General features: G+C 41.1%; 1 protein-coding gene across 6 annotated transcripts in view; it reads left to right on the forward strand.

Annotated features, from left to right (window-relative positions):
• Nucleotides 1-16123, forward strand: part of DDX3X (DEAD-box helicase 3 X-linked) — a 19607-nt gene continuing 3484 nt past the window's right edge. Inside the window, exons 1-17 of one of the 6 annotated variants that reach the window (XM_044441418.1) lie at nt 1-176; nt 2220-2274; nt 2957-3007; nt 4875-4937; nt 7673-7804; nt 8930-9053; nt 9651-9812; nt 9894-9993; nt 12000-12135; nt 12440-12525; nt 13176-13274; nt 13360-13520; nt 13635-13779; nt 14331-14520; nt 14729-14910; nt 15016-15133; nt 15710-15866. In XM_044441418.1, coding sequence (XP_044297353.1) covers nt 132-176; nt 2220-2274; nt 2957-3007; nt 4875-4937; nt 7673-7804; nt 8930-9053; nt 9651-9812; nt 9894-9993; nt 12000-12135; nt 12440-12525; nt 13176-13274; nt 13360-13520; nt 13635-13779; nt 14331-14520; nt 14729-14910; nt 15016-15133; nt 15710-15866 — 2006 coding nt within the window. In that variant the 5' untranslated portion in view covers nt 1-131. The remainder of the gene's footprint in view (nt 177-2219; nt 2275-2956; nt 3008-4874; nt 4938-7672; nt 7805-8929; nt 9054-9650; nt 9813-9893; nt 9994-11999; nt 12136-12439; nt 12526-13175; nt 13275-13359; nt 13521-13634; nt 13780-14330; nt 14521-14728; nt 14911-15015; nt 15134-15709; nt 15867-16123) is intronic. The other 5 variants (XM_044441419.1, XM_044441420.1, XM_044441421.1 and 2 more) reach the window with 5 other exon arrangements.

Genomic DNA, 16123 nt, shown 5'->3' on the forward strand with positions numbered 1-16123 from the left:
TGGGGGGGTTTCAGTTAGAGAAGCGATTCCGAGGCGAGAGTCAGGGAGCTGCAGCGGCGAAAGCGAGTTCTACGTCTGGTGAATCCGAATTTCTCTACACGGAGCGGGACCTCCCGAGACGATCTCTCGTTATGAGTCATGTGGCAGTGGAAAATGCCCTCGGTCTAGATCAGCAGGTGAGGGGCCTCGAAGGAAGGAAGGAAAGGCGGGTGGGCCTGGAGTAGCGGGATGCTCCCTTTTCCTCTACCCCACCCCGCACTGATCAGTTTGCTTTCGGAGCCGCACTGGGTTCTTGGATGAGATCCCTGTGTGTTTGACTCTGTTCTCCCCCGCCCTGTTTCCTCCTGGACCCGGATTTTCTGCCGGCCTTTTGGTGGCGCATTTAACTGTGACGCAGTTCCTTTTGTGGCGACCGCCCCAGCGGCTCTCAGAATCCCAAATCAATCTTAGGTGAAAGCTTTAGGAAAAAGGGGTAGACCATGAGGACGGAAGGAGGTACGGGTGAGCCGGAGGGTGAAGGGCAGCTCGGGTGAAGCGACGCCGGGCCGGACGAGACGGGCCTTCCCTACTCGGGAGGCTTTGTGCGGCTGTGGTGGCTGCTACATCTGCCGGGCCACCTAGTGGCGGCGGTCGGGAACAGCAGCGGGCGGGGGACAACGGCGGCCATTGTGCGTATGATGAAACGGGCGAGAGAGAGAAAGAGGGTGGCTGGCCGTGGAGGCGCGTGCGCGGCCCCCAGCCTGTGGGGGGGGGGAAGGGAGGGGGGAGGGGGAGCTGGATCCACAATGGCGCTGCTGCTCTCGCTCCCCCCGGTTTTTTTTTTTAACCGCGCGCGCGCATTTCCTGCTCCTTTGTCTTCGCGGCCCATGAAGGAAAAACGAACGGGGAGAAGGGTGGTGACCCGGCCCAAAGTCCGGATCGTTTATCCTTCCTCCTCCTTTACGGCCGTGGATTGTACTCTTTCCATACAAATCTCTCCGTGCCGCTTGGGGCCGGCAAGCGCCGCGGGCCCTGTTTGAAGCGGCTTGAAGTAGGTCACGGAGCCGGCCGGGAAGGGAAGAGTGGAGCCACGTGACGCTGCCGGATCCTCGGCTGCCAGTGAACGCGCAGGCCGCGGCATGCTGCGGTAGAGCCCGGCCTGTGCTGCGGCCTTCAGCACCGGATGGCGGGACTGGTCAGCCCCCCCCCATCTTTCTCAACTGGTGGGGGCGATGCTTTTGCCCGGTGGCGCCATGTGAACCTCCTTGTTCTAAAATCGAGATACATCATCTGTTATTGCCAACTAGCTCTAGAGGAATGCTTGGGTGTGTTAAACATGGCTTGTTACATAAAGTAAACAGCACCTATCAGTCTCAGTCAGCATGGCCAGGTGGTCAGGAACTGTGGGAGTTTATTTTTATTTTTCAAGTTATATCCTGCGTTTTTCCTACAAAGGGCTCAAGGCAGCTTACATCATTCTCCTCCATCTTATCCCCACAACAACCCTGTGAGGTTAGGCCAGTCACAGACTCAGCCCAACCAAAGTCACCCAGTTGGCTCCATGGCCAAGCGGGGATTTGAACCCGGATCGCCTGAGTCCTAGTCCCATGCTCTTAACCACTATGCCACACTGGCTCTCTTTAGTCCAGAACATCTACAGAGTCACAAATAGAGGGTGTCATAGAAAGTAAAAACAGGGTGTGCTTTTGGGTTGGGGGGGATAACCTGAAAGCTAGGCATTTTCTTTTATGGATATGAAACTGATAAGCAGTTGGTCCAGTGGTGTAACAAGCTGAACAAAAGTCTTCATTGCTACTTGGAGGCAAATATAATTAACAATAGTTTTTTTTCACCTGGTTGACTGCTATAGTTTAAATGAGCAGTGTTAAATGTAAACCCTGTGAGGGCAAGCATGTATATACAAAGCTAAGAGAACAAATGTGCAAATGTTTCAACAAGAAAAGGCTACCTGGGCCATGTTGTGAGTTAAAAGCCTTTTTTTGGTCTAAACATGTACAGGATTACTCCTTAAATAGTTGATCGTAACTTCTAAATGCCATGAAGTACTGCTAATGAGCACTTATAAGTGGGTAATAGTATTATCAAAGTAAGTTTGTTGCTATTTAAAGGGAGAAGCCTGTTAAGTGGCACAATTTTTGTTCAGTTGAGATTAGAATTTAAAAAATGCTTCCTATTTGTGCATATAAATTACAGGTTTTGTGTGTGTTTGTTTTTTAAAGTTTGCTGGTCTAGACTTGAATTCTTCAGACTCTCAGAGTGGAGGAGGTACAGCAAGTAAGTATACTGTTCAAAAGATACCTTGCCAAAGTTAGATAATCATTATTAATTCGTTGGAACAGCAAGGAAGTATAAAATGCCTTCCATCTTTTTATATTTGGGGGAACAAATGTGTAACATGTGAAGACTAAGTTGGAGCCAGTGTTAGTGCTATTTAAAGTAGATTCATTGAATGGGGCTGAAGTTACATCACTGTTAGATAGCCCAATGTTAATCTCATTTGTATTTGAGTTATTTGTATTATGCTGGAATTAGCAAGGAAACCTGTCTTCCAAAGCAATGTCAGCTGCTTAAATTGTTAATGAAACAGAATACCTTTAGTTCTAGGAATGGAACTTGATTTTGAAAGTGGCAGTGTGTTCTTGCATAATTTTCTTGTTTCACTGTGGATCAAATGGGATTTATTTGAGTGTGCTGTGTTTCAGCATTGAGGTGTATTGTTTGCTGGAGTGGAACATATATGTATTTTTAGTAGTGAAATAGTAACTCATTTTAGAGATAACATAATGGCACTTCATATAATTAGTTACATGCTTATTCTGGAGTGGTACTTCATTATATTCATCTGGTTCTAGTTAAGTGCTTAGAAAGATGAACACCTTAAAGTAGAAAGGATCTTGTGGGATGGAATCCTAGGCTGCTGAAACTAACAAGCATCTTTCTTGTTTCTAACTTTCAGAAGGCCGATACATTCCTCCTCACTTGCGGAATAGAGAAGCTTCAAAGCAGGGTATGTTTGTTGATACATGAATAGAAATCTTGTACTAGGGCTTAGAAATATGAGCACTTACACTGTAAGTGTATGGGAAGCTCTTTAAAAAGTACAGGTAAGTTGCCCACTAGCAGTGTGATATCTAAAAATTAGCTTCTCTCCACAGTGTGAGTGGAGAAGAAGCTTCAGGTGTAACTAGGTAAGTTATGTAACTGATAGGTTTGAGTGGTGCAATTAAGTAACTGCCGTTTCTTGCAAGGAAGCATACTACTTGGAACAAAACGGATTGCTCTTTTAAAAGTGACGATAGTTAAAGAGACTGGTTCTGTCATGGGAAAGCAACTGATTATTAAAATTAATAATGCAGCAGGGGAATGCATTTTGAGAATGACCTAGTACTCTAGCAGTTAATACCCTGGTTACCACTCAGAAATATCTTGAGTGAAAGCTGTGGTCAAGGACAGATACTTTTCTTTTTCTATTCTCCATCCTCCTTGATGACCTGCTGGTAAGTTGTCTTCCCCTAGAGTGTAAAAGGGCTTCCTGGCTTCTGGGCTGACATGGGTACAGGTAGTGCTTTTTAAAACACCATTGCTTGCATTATGATTGTGGTCTTGCAGTGTTGGAATTTCTACAAGTGTCATGATAAACTGATCTCCTGAGGGTACAATCCTAGGCAGAAGAATGTCCTAAAATTCCCAGGTAGCCATGGTGGAAGTTGTAGGGGTTTTTTATGAATTATTTTAGAAATACTGTATCTGAGAGAAGGAATGGACAAATTTTACTTTCAAGTAAGTTTCATATTTACATGCTACTGCTGTAGCAAATATACAATAAAGAAGCACATATACTGTGCTTAATGTATAAGTCAGGAGAACCCAACTGCTTGTTTCTAGTATAGTGGGTTACAGAAGACCAGAGTGGCAGGGAACTCCCCCCCCCCCCGTTGTGTTCTTGAATGTCCCAGTTGAATTCAACTATGTTCCAAGCTTTTAATATGACCTTGCAGCTCAGAATCATATCTTCACACCACTCAAGTTCTTAGTTTTCAAATAATAAAAGCAATAGAGCTCATTCTTATGGTTGTGACCTGTTAAGAGTCTGCACATGTTTGTGGGCTGGTGTTAATAACGCTTTGGTTGCTTCAACTTGTATTTTTCCCTCTGGTATGTGTGAGAAGAACTTTACCTTCTTATGAGTGTGTTACAATGCAGTAAAGCATACTTTCCCCAGTGTGGAAGTCTCAAGATGATTTGGACTACATTCTGTATTGGCCATGCTGGTGAGATTAATTGTCCAAAATAGTGGGGCACTATGTTATGGAAGGCTTAGACTAGACTGCACACAAGTGGCACTTTGTTTTTACGTAGTCCTCCAAGCCACTATAATGTCAGTGCCCCTGGCCTTCTACAGGACTAAAACAGGGACAGCCTGACTTGTATTTAAATCATTTTACAAGGTGGGAAGACAGAGTTCTGTTACTGTTTCAGAGTGTAATCTGTTATCGGGAGTGAAGCACACTGAGGAAAAGGATCAGCTTTGAGGTGGACTGAGATTGGGGGTGAGGGGAATTTCTTGGTTCTTAGTTTCCCACCCTGTGAAGAGGCTGATTGCTTTTTCCAAGTGCTTTGTGTATGTCCAAGGATTTGGCAGAAGGGAGCAAGCGACTATGCTTCTCAAAATGTGGGTCATTCTCACTGCCCAAGATGAACTGGTGTGAGTGAGAGCTTGCAGAAGCCTAGGAAGTAGTTTTCATCACACTGGTAAGCTGCTTGAGTAAAATCTTTTACTTGTTGAAGACATTTCACAGTATTCATTTGTTGAGATTTTGTTTAAGCAGTTGAACTGAATCATAATGCTGGGAGTTTTCATGGCTCTTTTGCAGCTGCCAATGCCTATAACTATACGCCAAACTACTATTCCAATTCGATGCCACCACCAAGAAGCTGTAAGTTGGTGTCAGGCTGGAGTGATCTTAAAGCTTGTCATTTGGGAGCATGCATTTAAGCATATTGCATAGCAGTACTTTGCAGTCAACTAACTGTGTGAACTTTTCTTCAGGCATATAGTAAGGCATGCCTTAGCTTACAATTTAACTTGAAGAGAATTGAGTCTAATACTGTCTTTAGTGTGTTTAAGATAAAATAGGTAGTAAAGAAGCAACAACTTGAATTGTATATTTTACCTGGACATGCTTAAATGATTATTTCACTTTTGCATCACTTAACAGTCTTTATTTTTTAGACCTGTTTAGTCCTGGTAAATGCCAGAATTCAATTTTTAGGAAGCTAGGTAGGGGGATCATCAGTATTTCAACACAGCATCAGATTAGCTGGCAAGCAAAGCACTTGAAATTAGTCCAAACCTTATTAATGCTAGCTTAAGTTTGTCAAGGCTCAGACTTAGTAGTTTTACAACTATATGAGAGCCAGAAAGCATACAGTGTTTGCTCAGTGTGAGATTAATAAATGCAGTACTGCCTGGATTTAGAATTTAAGATAATAGTTATATTTCTAACAGAAAAATATATTTTATCCTAGTGAGGATAGTAGTACATATACTAATTAAATAGGAGCTTCCTGATCCAAAAGACTAAATTTCCTTCTTATAAATATTTGTACAAACTTCCCCAAGCACATTCATATAATTGCTCAAAAATTACACATTAATAAAAGCATCAATTTCTTTAAAGATCCTCTTCAGCAGGTCACTTATACTTGCTTTTTTCATTCTTTGCTATAAGCATGTTTAAAAGTATGTAAATGATTTAGGGGTCTTAATAGTTTTATCAAAATCTAGTGCTTGTGACAGGATTTTAAAAACTAGTTGCATCTTACAGAAGTGTTATGTTTCCATGGACGCGGAGAGCTAATCTCAGGAAATGCTCGAGTCATGGGCTGTTTTTTCCTGAAAATAAACCCCAAACTGAAATACCTGTTAAATGGTTCAGGTAATAGTGAAATAGGTATCTTCTAGGGCTTAATAGTTTTTTAAAGATTGCACACAGTTCTGGATAGAGTAGAAAATAACTCATACATAAACTATTAGCTTACGTATAACTTTGTACATACAGTGATATTTATTGTCTCTGAAATGCTAGATACTTTTCTCTTACTCAAACAATTAAAGCAGTACTAGAGGTGGAGCAGTAAGTTCTGCTCTCTAAATGTATCTCGCACTGTTTTTCCTGTTGGAAAAATAGGGCAGGAAAGAGAAACCCATCACTATTGTAGCACACAAGAATACTTAATATTTAGATTTCAATAATCTGTAGTCAGTATTATACAAAAACGAGATGCTATCAAATGTAATCCTGGGGTCACAAAATAATCTCTGGTATGCAACAGTTCCTCCTTCCAAATAGTTTCCAACTGACCTAAATAAAATCTTTAGCCTCACACAGTGGTATTTGAGATGTATGTGTCTACAGGAATTAGAATGCCCTAGTACACTAAATTAAAACAGATGGAAAAGTTGAACCCACAGAGACTTAGGTTCACTCTGCTGGCCCTATCTGTTCCCCAAGCTTCACAAGAAGCTACCAGGGATGAGACACAGAAAAATTGCCTTTGCCTGGGGCACATCACTCCTGCTCCCTATTGCCTTGAGAGCAAGAAGTAGGAGTAAAGCTGGTGATGCATTTGGCTGGCACTTGCAAGCGTTAGAGCAACTGCTTACTCAATCCCTTCCTTTGCTTGATGCCCCAATAAGGATGGCACATGAAAGAGGTGTTTAACCTCATTGGTGTTTAGAGGCAGTTCTCCAAGCACTACATGATTTTTTCCATGCAGAGAAAAGGCAAAGTGGGGAGAGAAAGAGCTGATTATTTTGGGTGTGCCATTGTATCCAGCCAGCTGGATTCTTTCTAGAAGCAGTTTTTCACAAATAGGATTTTTTTAATAAGTTGAAAGAGTTTGAGGCAATGGGAAAGACCTCTTCCATAATAGATCTGTTCAGTGCCCTCCCCCTTTTTTCAGCCCTTCATTTTAGCCTTGTTTATCCCATGCACTTGGCCCTTGGTAGCTTATGCCCCAGAACACACCTAGAACTCATGCTAAGTTTTGAATCCATTATAAAAAACAGGCCAAAAGGCTTTGACTTCTGGCTAGATTCTTGCAGGCATTTTTCCATGAGATTTATAGTGGCAAATGCGAACTTCAGCTCTTAATTCTGTTAAGTTGCTTTTGCTAGGAAACTGGATTTGGAATCTCAACAATTTGCATAACTTTGCTTACTATAATTGTGCCATTAATAGCTGTATGCTTAACAAACAGTATTTTACTGAGCTTAGCTCAGAATCTTGAAGCCTGCTTCAACTTTTTGATTATTTTTCTTCACTACACGCTTCAGCTTACAGCATGGCAGTAAGTATTGGTGCACAAAAATAACACATACAAATCATTGCAGTAGTTTTCTTCAATAACTCTTGGATACACAAAATGCATAACTATCTGTAAACTTCGTTTGCAGCTTTTGTCAACACTAATGCAGCATCCTGATCAAGTGAAGGCTTGCATTTGTGATCAAGAACATGGGCCCAAGGTTGCCCTTTCCCCAAGGAAAGCACCCTTGATGTAAATTTCTGGCAGCACAAGTCACACTGATGCTGTGAAGCTTGCAAACTTTGCTAGTGCAAGTGACATTTTATCCTTTAATTGTTTAACTTTTTATTCTCTGCTAAAGATTCCCCCAGCTGGGACTCTCGTGGAGGTAATGGCTATATGAATGGATATGATCGTGACAGCCGGATGAATGGCTACGATCGTGATCGCGGTGTGTTTGGATCCAGAGGAGGATCTGGACGTGATGACAGAGGTGGGCGTGGGGACCTGTCACCCTTCATCCAACACAACTAGTGTCCTTTGCTGCTCTGAGGAGTCATCAAAGTTAACACCTTTAAGAGAGCTTTAGTTCAGAGTATAGTAGCATCAAGTTGATGGTACTTCAGGAAATTGGGAGACTTCTTCACTTTCAAGCAGGATTTAAAGAGCTGTCTTTTCCTATACAGGCAGGCTATGGAATTAGTGTTGCTCTTAGTTGGCTATTTTAGCGGGGCCTATTGACACTTAACAACAGTTACTGAAAGATAATCCTTGGAATTCTGGACCCAGAACTTTTCCAAAGCTTATACAAGAAACAGTCAACTTTGTGGTCTTCCAGATGTTATAAGCTATAATGCACATTCTTGCTGACTATTAGTTAGGCTGGCTACGTTTGATAGCTATAAGCGAAAACATCTGGGATGGCACAGGTTACACATTCCTATCCTGTACCCACATGAGAGTCTTTAAAAAGAATGTAGCTACTTGCTCAAACAATCTTATCCTAGTTACCACCAACTGCAGATTTTGTATGTCAGTGAACACAAACATTTCCCGTCTTGTCATCACTTAAAATTTCATACTGGTTTTCCTGTACATGTGGGCATATTATGGAAATGGATGCTATCCATCCCATTTTCAGCCTGTGTTGCAAATTTCACCATTCAAATTATAAATTGAAGTTGGCTTAAGTTGATGTAGATCTAAAAGATTGTATTTCAGATTTTAGAAAATGCTAGGGGTTGCTTAATCATATGTTAGTTTTATGCTATAGGCAAGACAGTACAAAGTCCTCCATTGGGCATAACTAAGACTCTGCTGTTCTGGGTTCACTGCAGCTTGAGAGGATCAGCCATTGCTGCATTTTGAATATCATTTACTGCATAACCAAATTGTATCAGGTATTTGCATTCTAAGCCATTTTATGATAGTCACAGTAAAACACTGGATCCTAGTGTCCTGCCTTGAATAAAACGTATAATCAGGTATTGGGTAATTACCTTCGGAAGAGTGACTGTTAATTACTGAAGTACCTTCATGGTGCTGCCTGTGATTCTTAGGTTGACTCTGTCTTCACAGTAGATTTACTACATTTAACCAGTGATTGCATTGCTTCTAGGATTTGATGGTGGTTGGAATACTGGCAGAGACAGGGATGCTTACAGTAGTTTTGGTGCAAGAAGTGACCGTGGATCAGGAAAATCAGGCTTCTTTTCTGATCGTGGCAATGGCTCAAGAGGAAGGTAAAAATCTTTGCTCCATTCTCAGCAAATCAGTATATTCTACTGCCACACAAACTCAGTTAACTATTTAATATTGTCTACTTAGTGGGGATACAGAGTTTAAAAAATTGAATTTAGGGGATGGGACAAGGGTTCATTCATGACTGTAAAAATGTCACATAGCTGATTTCTCTATTTTTCACAGTCTGAATTTTGTTTTTGAAAAGTTGTTTGAGGACATGAAATCTCCAGTTAATTGGATCAGTACATTTTTATTGACTTCAGGTTAGAGTGATTAGTGTGCACATTGACATATATGCCTATTTTGATCAGTGTGCAGAAACTCTTGCTCACTTTATAATTCACATGTGCATGCAGACATTAGTGGAGTTAAGTGATTGGTTTAAATGCAGTCTGAAGGTCATCTGCACTTGCCTGGACTGCGGCTTCAGACTTTCTTGCTACTCTATCCACATACTTCCAGTGTATGTGAGTTATTCAGTTGAACTGTTTGGCATAGTATAATTCTCATGAGTATGCTTTGTGAACACATGATCTTGGGGAATGAGTACCTCATGAAGTAATGAAGTCTGGTCTTGCCATAATCTCATGATTCAGGTTTGATGACCGTGGTGGAAGAGGCAGTGATTTGGATGGTATTAGTCGGGGTGATAGGAGTGCCTTTGGCAGATTTGATCGTGGTGGAAACAGTCGTTGGTGTGATAAAAGCGATGAAGATGACTGGTCCAAACCACTTCCTCCAAGTGAACGTATGGAACAGTGAGTATCAACTATTACAGCTTTTGTCAATGTATAAATCAAGTCTGGTGCTGTGTGATAATATGTTTGTTCTTACTATAGGGAGCTGTTTGCTGGTGGGAACACTGGCATTAATTTTGAAAAATATGATGACATTCCAGTTGAGGCAACAGGCAACAACTGTCCTCCACATATTGAAAGTGTAAGTATTTTCACTCTCTATTTAGTTTTTCATGTGACAATATTAAAGATAAGAGCATTCTGATACTTTATATAGTCTTAAATTAGTACTGTGGATTTAGTGGTCCCTCAAACTCTTCCCTTTAAATACCAGCATTTCTTACTAAAAAGAGTAATTGGGATTGGAAAGGATAAGTAGTATTAAGTCAAAAGTCCTTTAAATTTTGCAGTGTGTTAAACCATTGAACAAGACAGATTAGCTTTGCCTTTGTGTCTCCACTTCTAAATCTGGACTTTTCACTCACAGTGTAGACCTAGATGGAGTATGAGAATCTTTATTTTTTTTTTAAATAAAGCCAGAGCAGTTTCACATGTATGAACATCTAATTTTAAACATCACTAATGCTATCAAATAGTTGTCCTGGGCATAGCTTGCGTAGTAAAAATAAATTCTTGATGCAAAGTTGCTGTAAATCAGGATTAATCCTAGAAAGCTCAAGTCTGAAATGTCAGATTCTGATTATGTTTGGTTGCAATTTTGTTAAGTTCCAGAGTTGCAAACAGGGCATGATGTTACTATATGGGATTCCAGTGAATACAAATTAAATTTTATATATAGTTTTAGAGGAGTGATACTTAAGATAGCCCAGGGTGAGGGTAGTAGAGTTAGAAGAAATATTAATTGAACGTAGCGATCCTCTAGAGAGCCCATAGAGAACTAAAGAGTTGCAAGAACTCTTGTAGAGTTGGTAGCATATAATTGTAGTAGCTCTGGCGATTGCAAATTTGCATACAGGTATATTTTATATTAAGCTTGATGCTGCAGCTTTTATAATGTATTACGTGAGTTTTCCCTATGATCATGCTGCATTTGTATATTTCTGGTGTGCTACTTCATCCAGGTTCACTAGTCAGTCCCTGCACTACTTTAGCTTGAAGAATGCGGACTGTGTTGAACAAAGCACATTTTAAGAATGTGCCCTATACTAATTCCTTTTAATAGTCTTGTATATAATTAACTTTCCTGTTTGAAATTTCTTGTTCTTTGTGACATCCAGGTGAGTGAGCAGGATGGTGGAAGAGAAAAGGAGTACTAGCTTTTGGTAGCCACTGTTTCTATGCTGGGTGTGTAGAAGGGCATTTTACATAGAAATAAAGTGAGTCAGAGGGGGCCTCCCAGGCCATCTTGTCTCCGTGGCTTTACTCATGTAATCCGCAATATGTAGTTGTCCAATCTTTCCTTGAACACCCTCACTGATGGGGCCTCAACCACCTCCCTTGGAAGCCCATTTCATATCCTAGGGTCCTAACCATCAGGAAGTACTTCCTGACATCCAACCTGAAGCCTGGTTCCTTGAATTTTGCCCAATTGGAACACATCCTGCCCTTCACTGCAGGCCACAGCCCTCTTCCACATGACATCCCCTCACATACCTATAAGTTGCTAAAAGATCCCCTTGGAATCCCCGCCATGCTGGAAGGGACCCAGCTACCTCAGTCTCTCTTCATATGTCCTCCCTTCCAACTCGGCAACCATTCTTAGGACCCTGTGCTGAACACATTCTAACCTAGCTATGTCTGTCTTATAATATGGAACCCTGAACTGGATGCAGTACTCCAGTTGTGGGCACAGCAGAGTCATACAGAAGGTGTTGATACTGTTCTACATCTGGAAGCCACGCTTCTGGCTATACATCTTCATCAGCCAGCAATGCTGAGGAAAGGGGTATGGGTTAGCACTGGATATCCTGTCCTTCCTTTAGCAGCTTCATATATTCTGGGTGGCTGTAGATGAAGGCAATCTTTCCCTTTGGTGTAGAGCATAAGAACCAGATGTACTGGTAGAGGAGGCAAGGAATTTTCTCCCTTTTTAAATCAACTTTACCGCACAACTTTTGACTAGTCTGCTTTTTGCTGCTAAGAGGGTCTGGCAAAGGATGGATGCATGTTCTCCACCAGGCCCTCTTCAAGGCTAAATTCAAGCTCATTTACAAGGCAGGTTCCTAATGATCTCAAATATCTTAACAGTTCAGTGATGTTGACATGGGTGAAATCATCATGGGGAACATTGAGCTCACCCGCTATACTCGGCCTACACCAGTGCAAAAATATGCTATTCCTATCATCAAAGACAAGAGAGACTTGATGGCTTGTGCCCAGACAGGTAAGTATATTCTGATGTGTGTTGGTGTGATCGTTATACTGCTTTTAAAATGTAGTCTTTGTCACTTTCAGTTTTCTTTGCCAGTTCTAGATTTAGATCAATGTTCTTTTCAATCATGAAAGAGCCTCTGTTTTTTTCCCCTTGTTAGTGATTAGCAGAACCAGGCAATACCTTACGCCTGTCCCATAATAACTTGGAATAGAGACAACTATCACATTCCATTGTGAAAGATTTGGTTAATTTTATGAAAATACAAAGTTCTTTTTTTGTACTGTGGTCCAGAGTAAAATGTCTTTATTTTTAGGGTCTGGGAAAACTGCAGCCTTTCTTTTGCCCATATTGAGTCAGATATATACAGATGGCCCTGGAGATGCCCTGAGAGCTATGAAGGCAAGTTTAAAATACATGGACCTGTTCTGTGCTTTACCCTATTAAATACTTCATTACACTTTGTATTGCCATTTCTAACTGTGTTAGTAGCATGTATAGTACAAAAGTGAACTTAATTGTATAAATAAGACACAGGTTTGTATGAATAAGACACTTGTAGCTGTACTTTGAGAAACCACATTAGTTTAACACTGCCATCAGAGAGGCTTCCATATCAACACTGAGTGCGAAACAAAAATACAGAGTATCCTGAGTGTAGTTTCAGTAGTAGACAGCTTCCTTGTTTGGTATGAGGAAGTAGGTAGCCACTTTGATTTGTGTTATTACCCCCCCCCCCCTGTTTCCTAGGACAAGACAGGATTTACAGGATCAGTATCTTTGAACTAGTCCTGGCTAACAAAGATCTTGATAGAGCCATTTTGCTAGTGTGGCCAAAATATTAATGGCTGTAGAGAATGGTATAACATGTGGTTCTACTAAAGGGAAGAGGGTTGGTCCTGAACAGTACAGGATTGGAAGGCACCCAAAACTATCTATATATCTCAGCTGTTTTGAGGAAAAGTAGGGTAGGAAAATCATTTGTGTAGAAGGTCTATGGTAAGTATCTCCATTACTAACTTACAGTTTGTAATAGATATTTAATGTTGCAGGAAAATGGAAGGTATGGGCGCCGTAAGCAATATCCAATCTCTCTAGTTTTGGCTCCCACAAGAGAATTGGCAGTACAAATATATGAAGAAGCCAGAAAAGTAAGTATTAAATGCTTCTGGAAACTTGCTAGTGGGAATATTCAAAATACTTGAGATTCTAAAATTCTTAATTTTGCCCCCATAGTTTGCATACCGTTCCAAAGTTCGTCCCTGTGTTGTATATGGTGGTGCTGACATTGGTCAGCAGATACGAGACTTGGAACGTGGCTGTCACCTGCTTGTAGCAACTCCAGGTCGTCTTGTAGATATGATGGAGAGAGGAAAGATCGGACTGGACTTTTGCAAGTAAGTGAGAGAGCTCCACATATATGATCAATTTGCAATGCTAATAAACTTTGATCTTGATCGCAGCTTGTTAACATGATCCTTGGAACTCATGATGTGTTCTCTTACTTCCAGATACTTAGTACTGGATGAAGCTGATCGCATGCTTGACATGGGTTTTGAGCCTCAGATTCGCCGTATTGTTGAGCAAGACACCATGCCACCCAAGGGTGTCCGTCAGACTATGATGTTCAGTGCTACTTTTCCAAAGGAAATCCAGGTATTTTGTCTTAAACTTCTTTTGTCCAGCTGCCAGTGAGATCTAACACTAGAGGTGGTTATGGTCAAAGACAAGGTAATCTCACGTGGTCAAGAAGTTGTGCCTAGCTTACCAAACTTCCAGAACAGAAAGAATAAGCAGACTTCTGCTTGTTTGGGGTGGGGGGCAGGGTCTGAAGAATTCTAGCTCAAAATGTGGTCTTCTCTAATATACTCATGGAAATTTGTATCAATATGTAAACTCAACAGGCAGATTATTTGGTTGTCTCATATTGGGCTGGTTTGTACAATTGGACAGCTCATGGTATAGGTAGGGTTCTGAACATTCAGTGCCCAACCATGGATTGTTGTGTTGTATGAACCTGGGGGACCACAGGTTAAGCAACTGTGTGAGGCTCTGTTTAACCCTTACATAACCTGAACTCCTTCAGTTTGCACAACAAGCCAGGTGTTGAATATGCAGATGGCCAGCATTCATGACACTATGTCTGAAAGAACTTTGAACTGATTGCACAAACCAGGTCACTGACTGAAGTGCTGATTGTTTTTTAGATGCTTGCTCGTGACTTCTTGGAGGAATATATCTTTCTGGCTGTTGGCAGAGTTGGCTCTACATCTGAGAACATCACACAGAAAGTAGTTTGGGTGGAAGAATTAGACAAACGGTCATTTCTGCTTGACCTCCTAAATGCCACAGGTAAAGACTGTTTGGGAGAATTCCAACACAACTCTCATGGCTCAGGTAATGAGAATCAATGTTAGGTGGAGGAAAAGCCTCAGACTTTTCCTCCCTATTTTCTCCTTCTTTTTAATTAAATCTGCATGCAGTTAGCTTGACTACCGAAGTCGTTTTTCGTTATTGCAACCATAAATACTACTTTGTACCACATGGTGGTGCTATATTGGCAACTGTGGCACTCTTCTAATGATTTTTTTTTTTGCTTATGTAGGTAAGGATTCCTTGACTCTTGTGTTTGTGGAGACTAAAAAAGGAGCTGATTCCTTAGAGGATTTCCTGTACCATGAAGGATATGCTTGCACAAGTATCCATGGTGATCGCTCTCAGCGAGACAGAGAAGAAGCACTTCACCAGTTTCGTTCAGGCAGAAGTCCCATCTTGGTTGCCACTGCAGTGAGTAAAGATTTATTGTTTTTTTTTTTTTAAAGCATGTATTTGGCTTTTTATGTTACTATATTCTGAACTTCAGGAACTGATTATTGAACTTATCTTATCTAGGTAGCAGCAAGAGGACTGGATATCTCAAATGTAAAGCATGTCATAAACTTTGATTTGCCAAGTGACATAGAAGAATATGTACATCGTATTGGCCGTACAGGCCGTGTAGGGAATCTTGGTAAGATACTATTTATAATCAGATTTAACAAGACTTTCACAGTATGCACACCCTAGCATGTGCTGCCTGCCATGTAATCTTAAATGCCATTAAAGTGGTAATGTGGTAGAGAAACCTTCTCAAGTGGTAAGGAACGCTGGCTGAGAGAACCATTCTACACAGTGATTAACGAAGACAAATAGAAGGTTGTTGGCTCCCTGTAAGGTGGTGAGCAGAAGGAAACAAATATGCAAAGTTGGATGCTTATTTTGGAAGACTATCTAAATAGTCAGTGTAATCTTGGTTTTGGTATCTTCATTGGTCCAAAACCTCTCTGACGTGTCTATGCTGAGAACTGGAGTGTGTATCAGTCTATGATACTAGAATATGAACAAAAGTACTGAGCAGGCTCTGGCATTGCTCAGAAAGCTTCTATTTGAATGTCTTAACAGAAATGGCTCAACTATAGCTGTCTAAAAGTGTTCTTTTAGTCTGTAATCCATTCCTGCCGAATTCATTCTTTATGGTATTTCGAACATAAGGACAGAAAACTTCACTGAAAACTGGTATTTACCTAACATGCTCTCTCTGCCTTAGGTCTGGCTACATCTTTCTTCAATGAGAGAAACATAAATATCACAAAGGACTTGCTGGACCTACTTGTTGAAGCTAAACAGGAAGTACCATCTTGGTTAGAAAACATGGCATATGAGCAGCATCACAAGGGTGGCAGCAGTCGAGGGCGCTCTAAAGGGTAACTTGAATTAATCCCTGTATTTATCTACATCCTCTGATGAGATAGGTTCATGCTTCATGAACAGCATGTGTACATGTAGCAGTGTAATATTTTTGCTTAGCTTCCGACAAATTAGTGACAGATACTTTCCTTCATTGCTAATGATGAAGGGTATATGCTAGCCTAAATTACTTTTGTTTTGAGCAAAGACAGAATGGAAGAGGTGCTTTTGAAGAGGTCACTGGCCAAGAAGGTGCTATGTTCTTGACAGTCTT

Source organism: Varanus komodoensis, unplaced genomic scaffold, assembly GCF_004798865.1.
Source record: "Varanus komodoensis strain SLA01 unplaced genomic scaffold, ASM479886v1 scaffold4, whole genome shotgun sequence".
In the NCBI taxonomy this organism is placed as follows: Eukaryota; Metazoa; Chordata; class Lepidosauria; order Squamata; family Varanidae; genus Varanus; species Varanus komodoensis.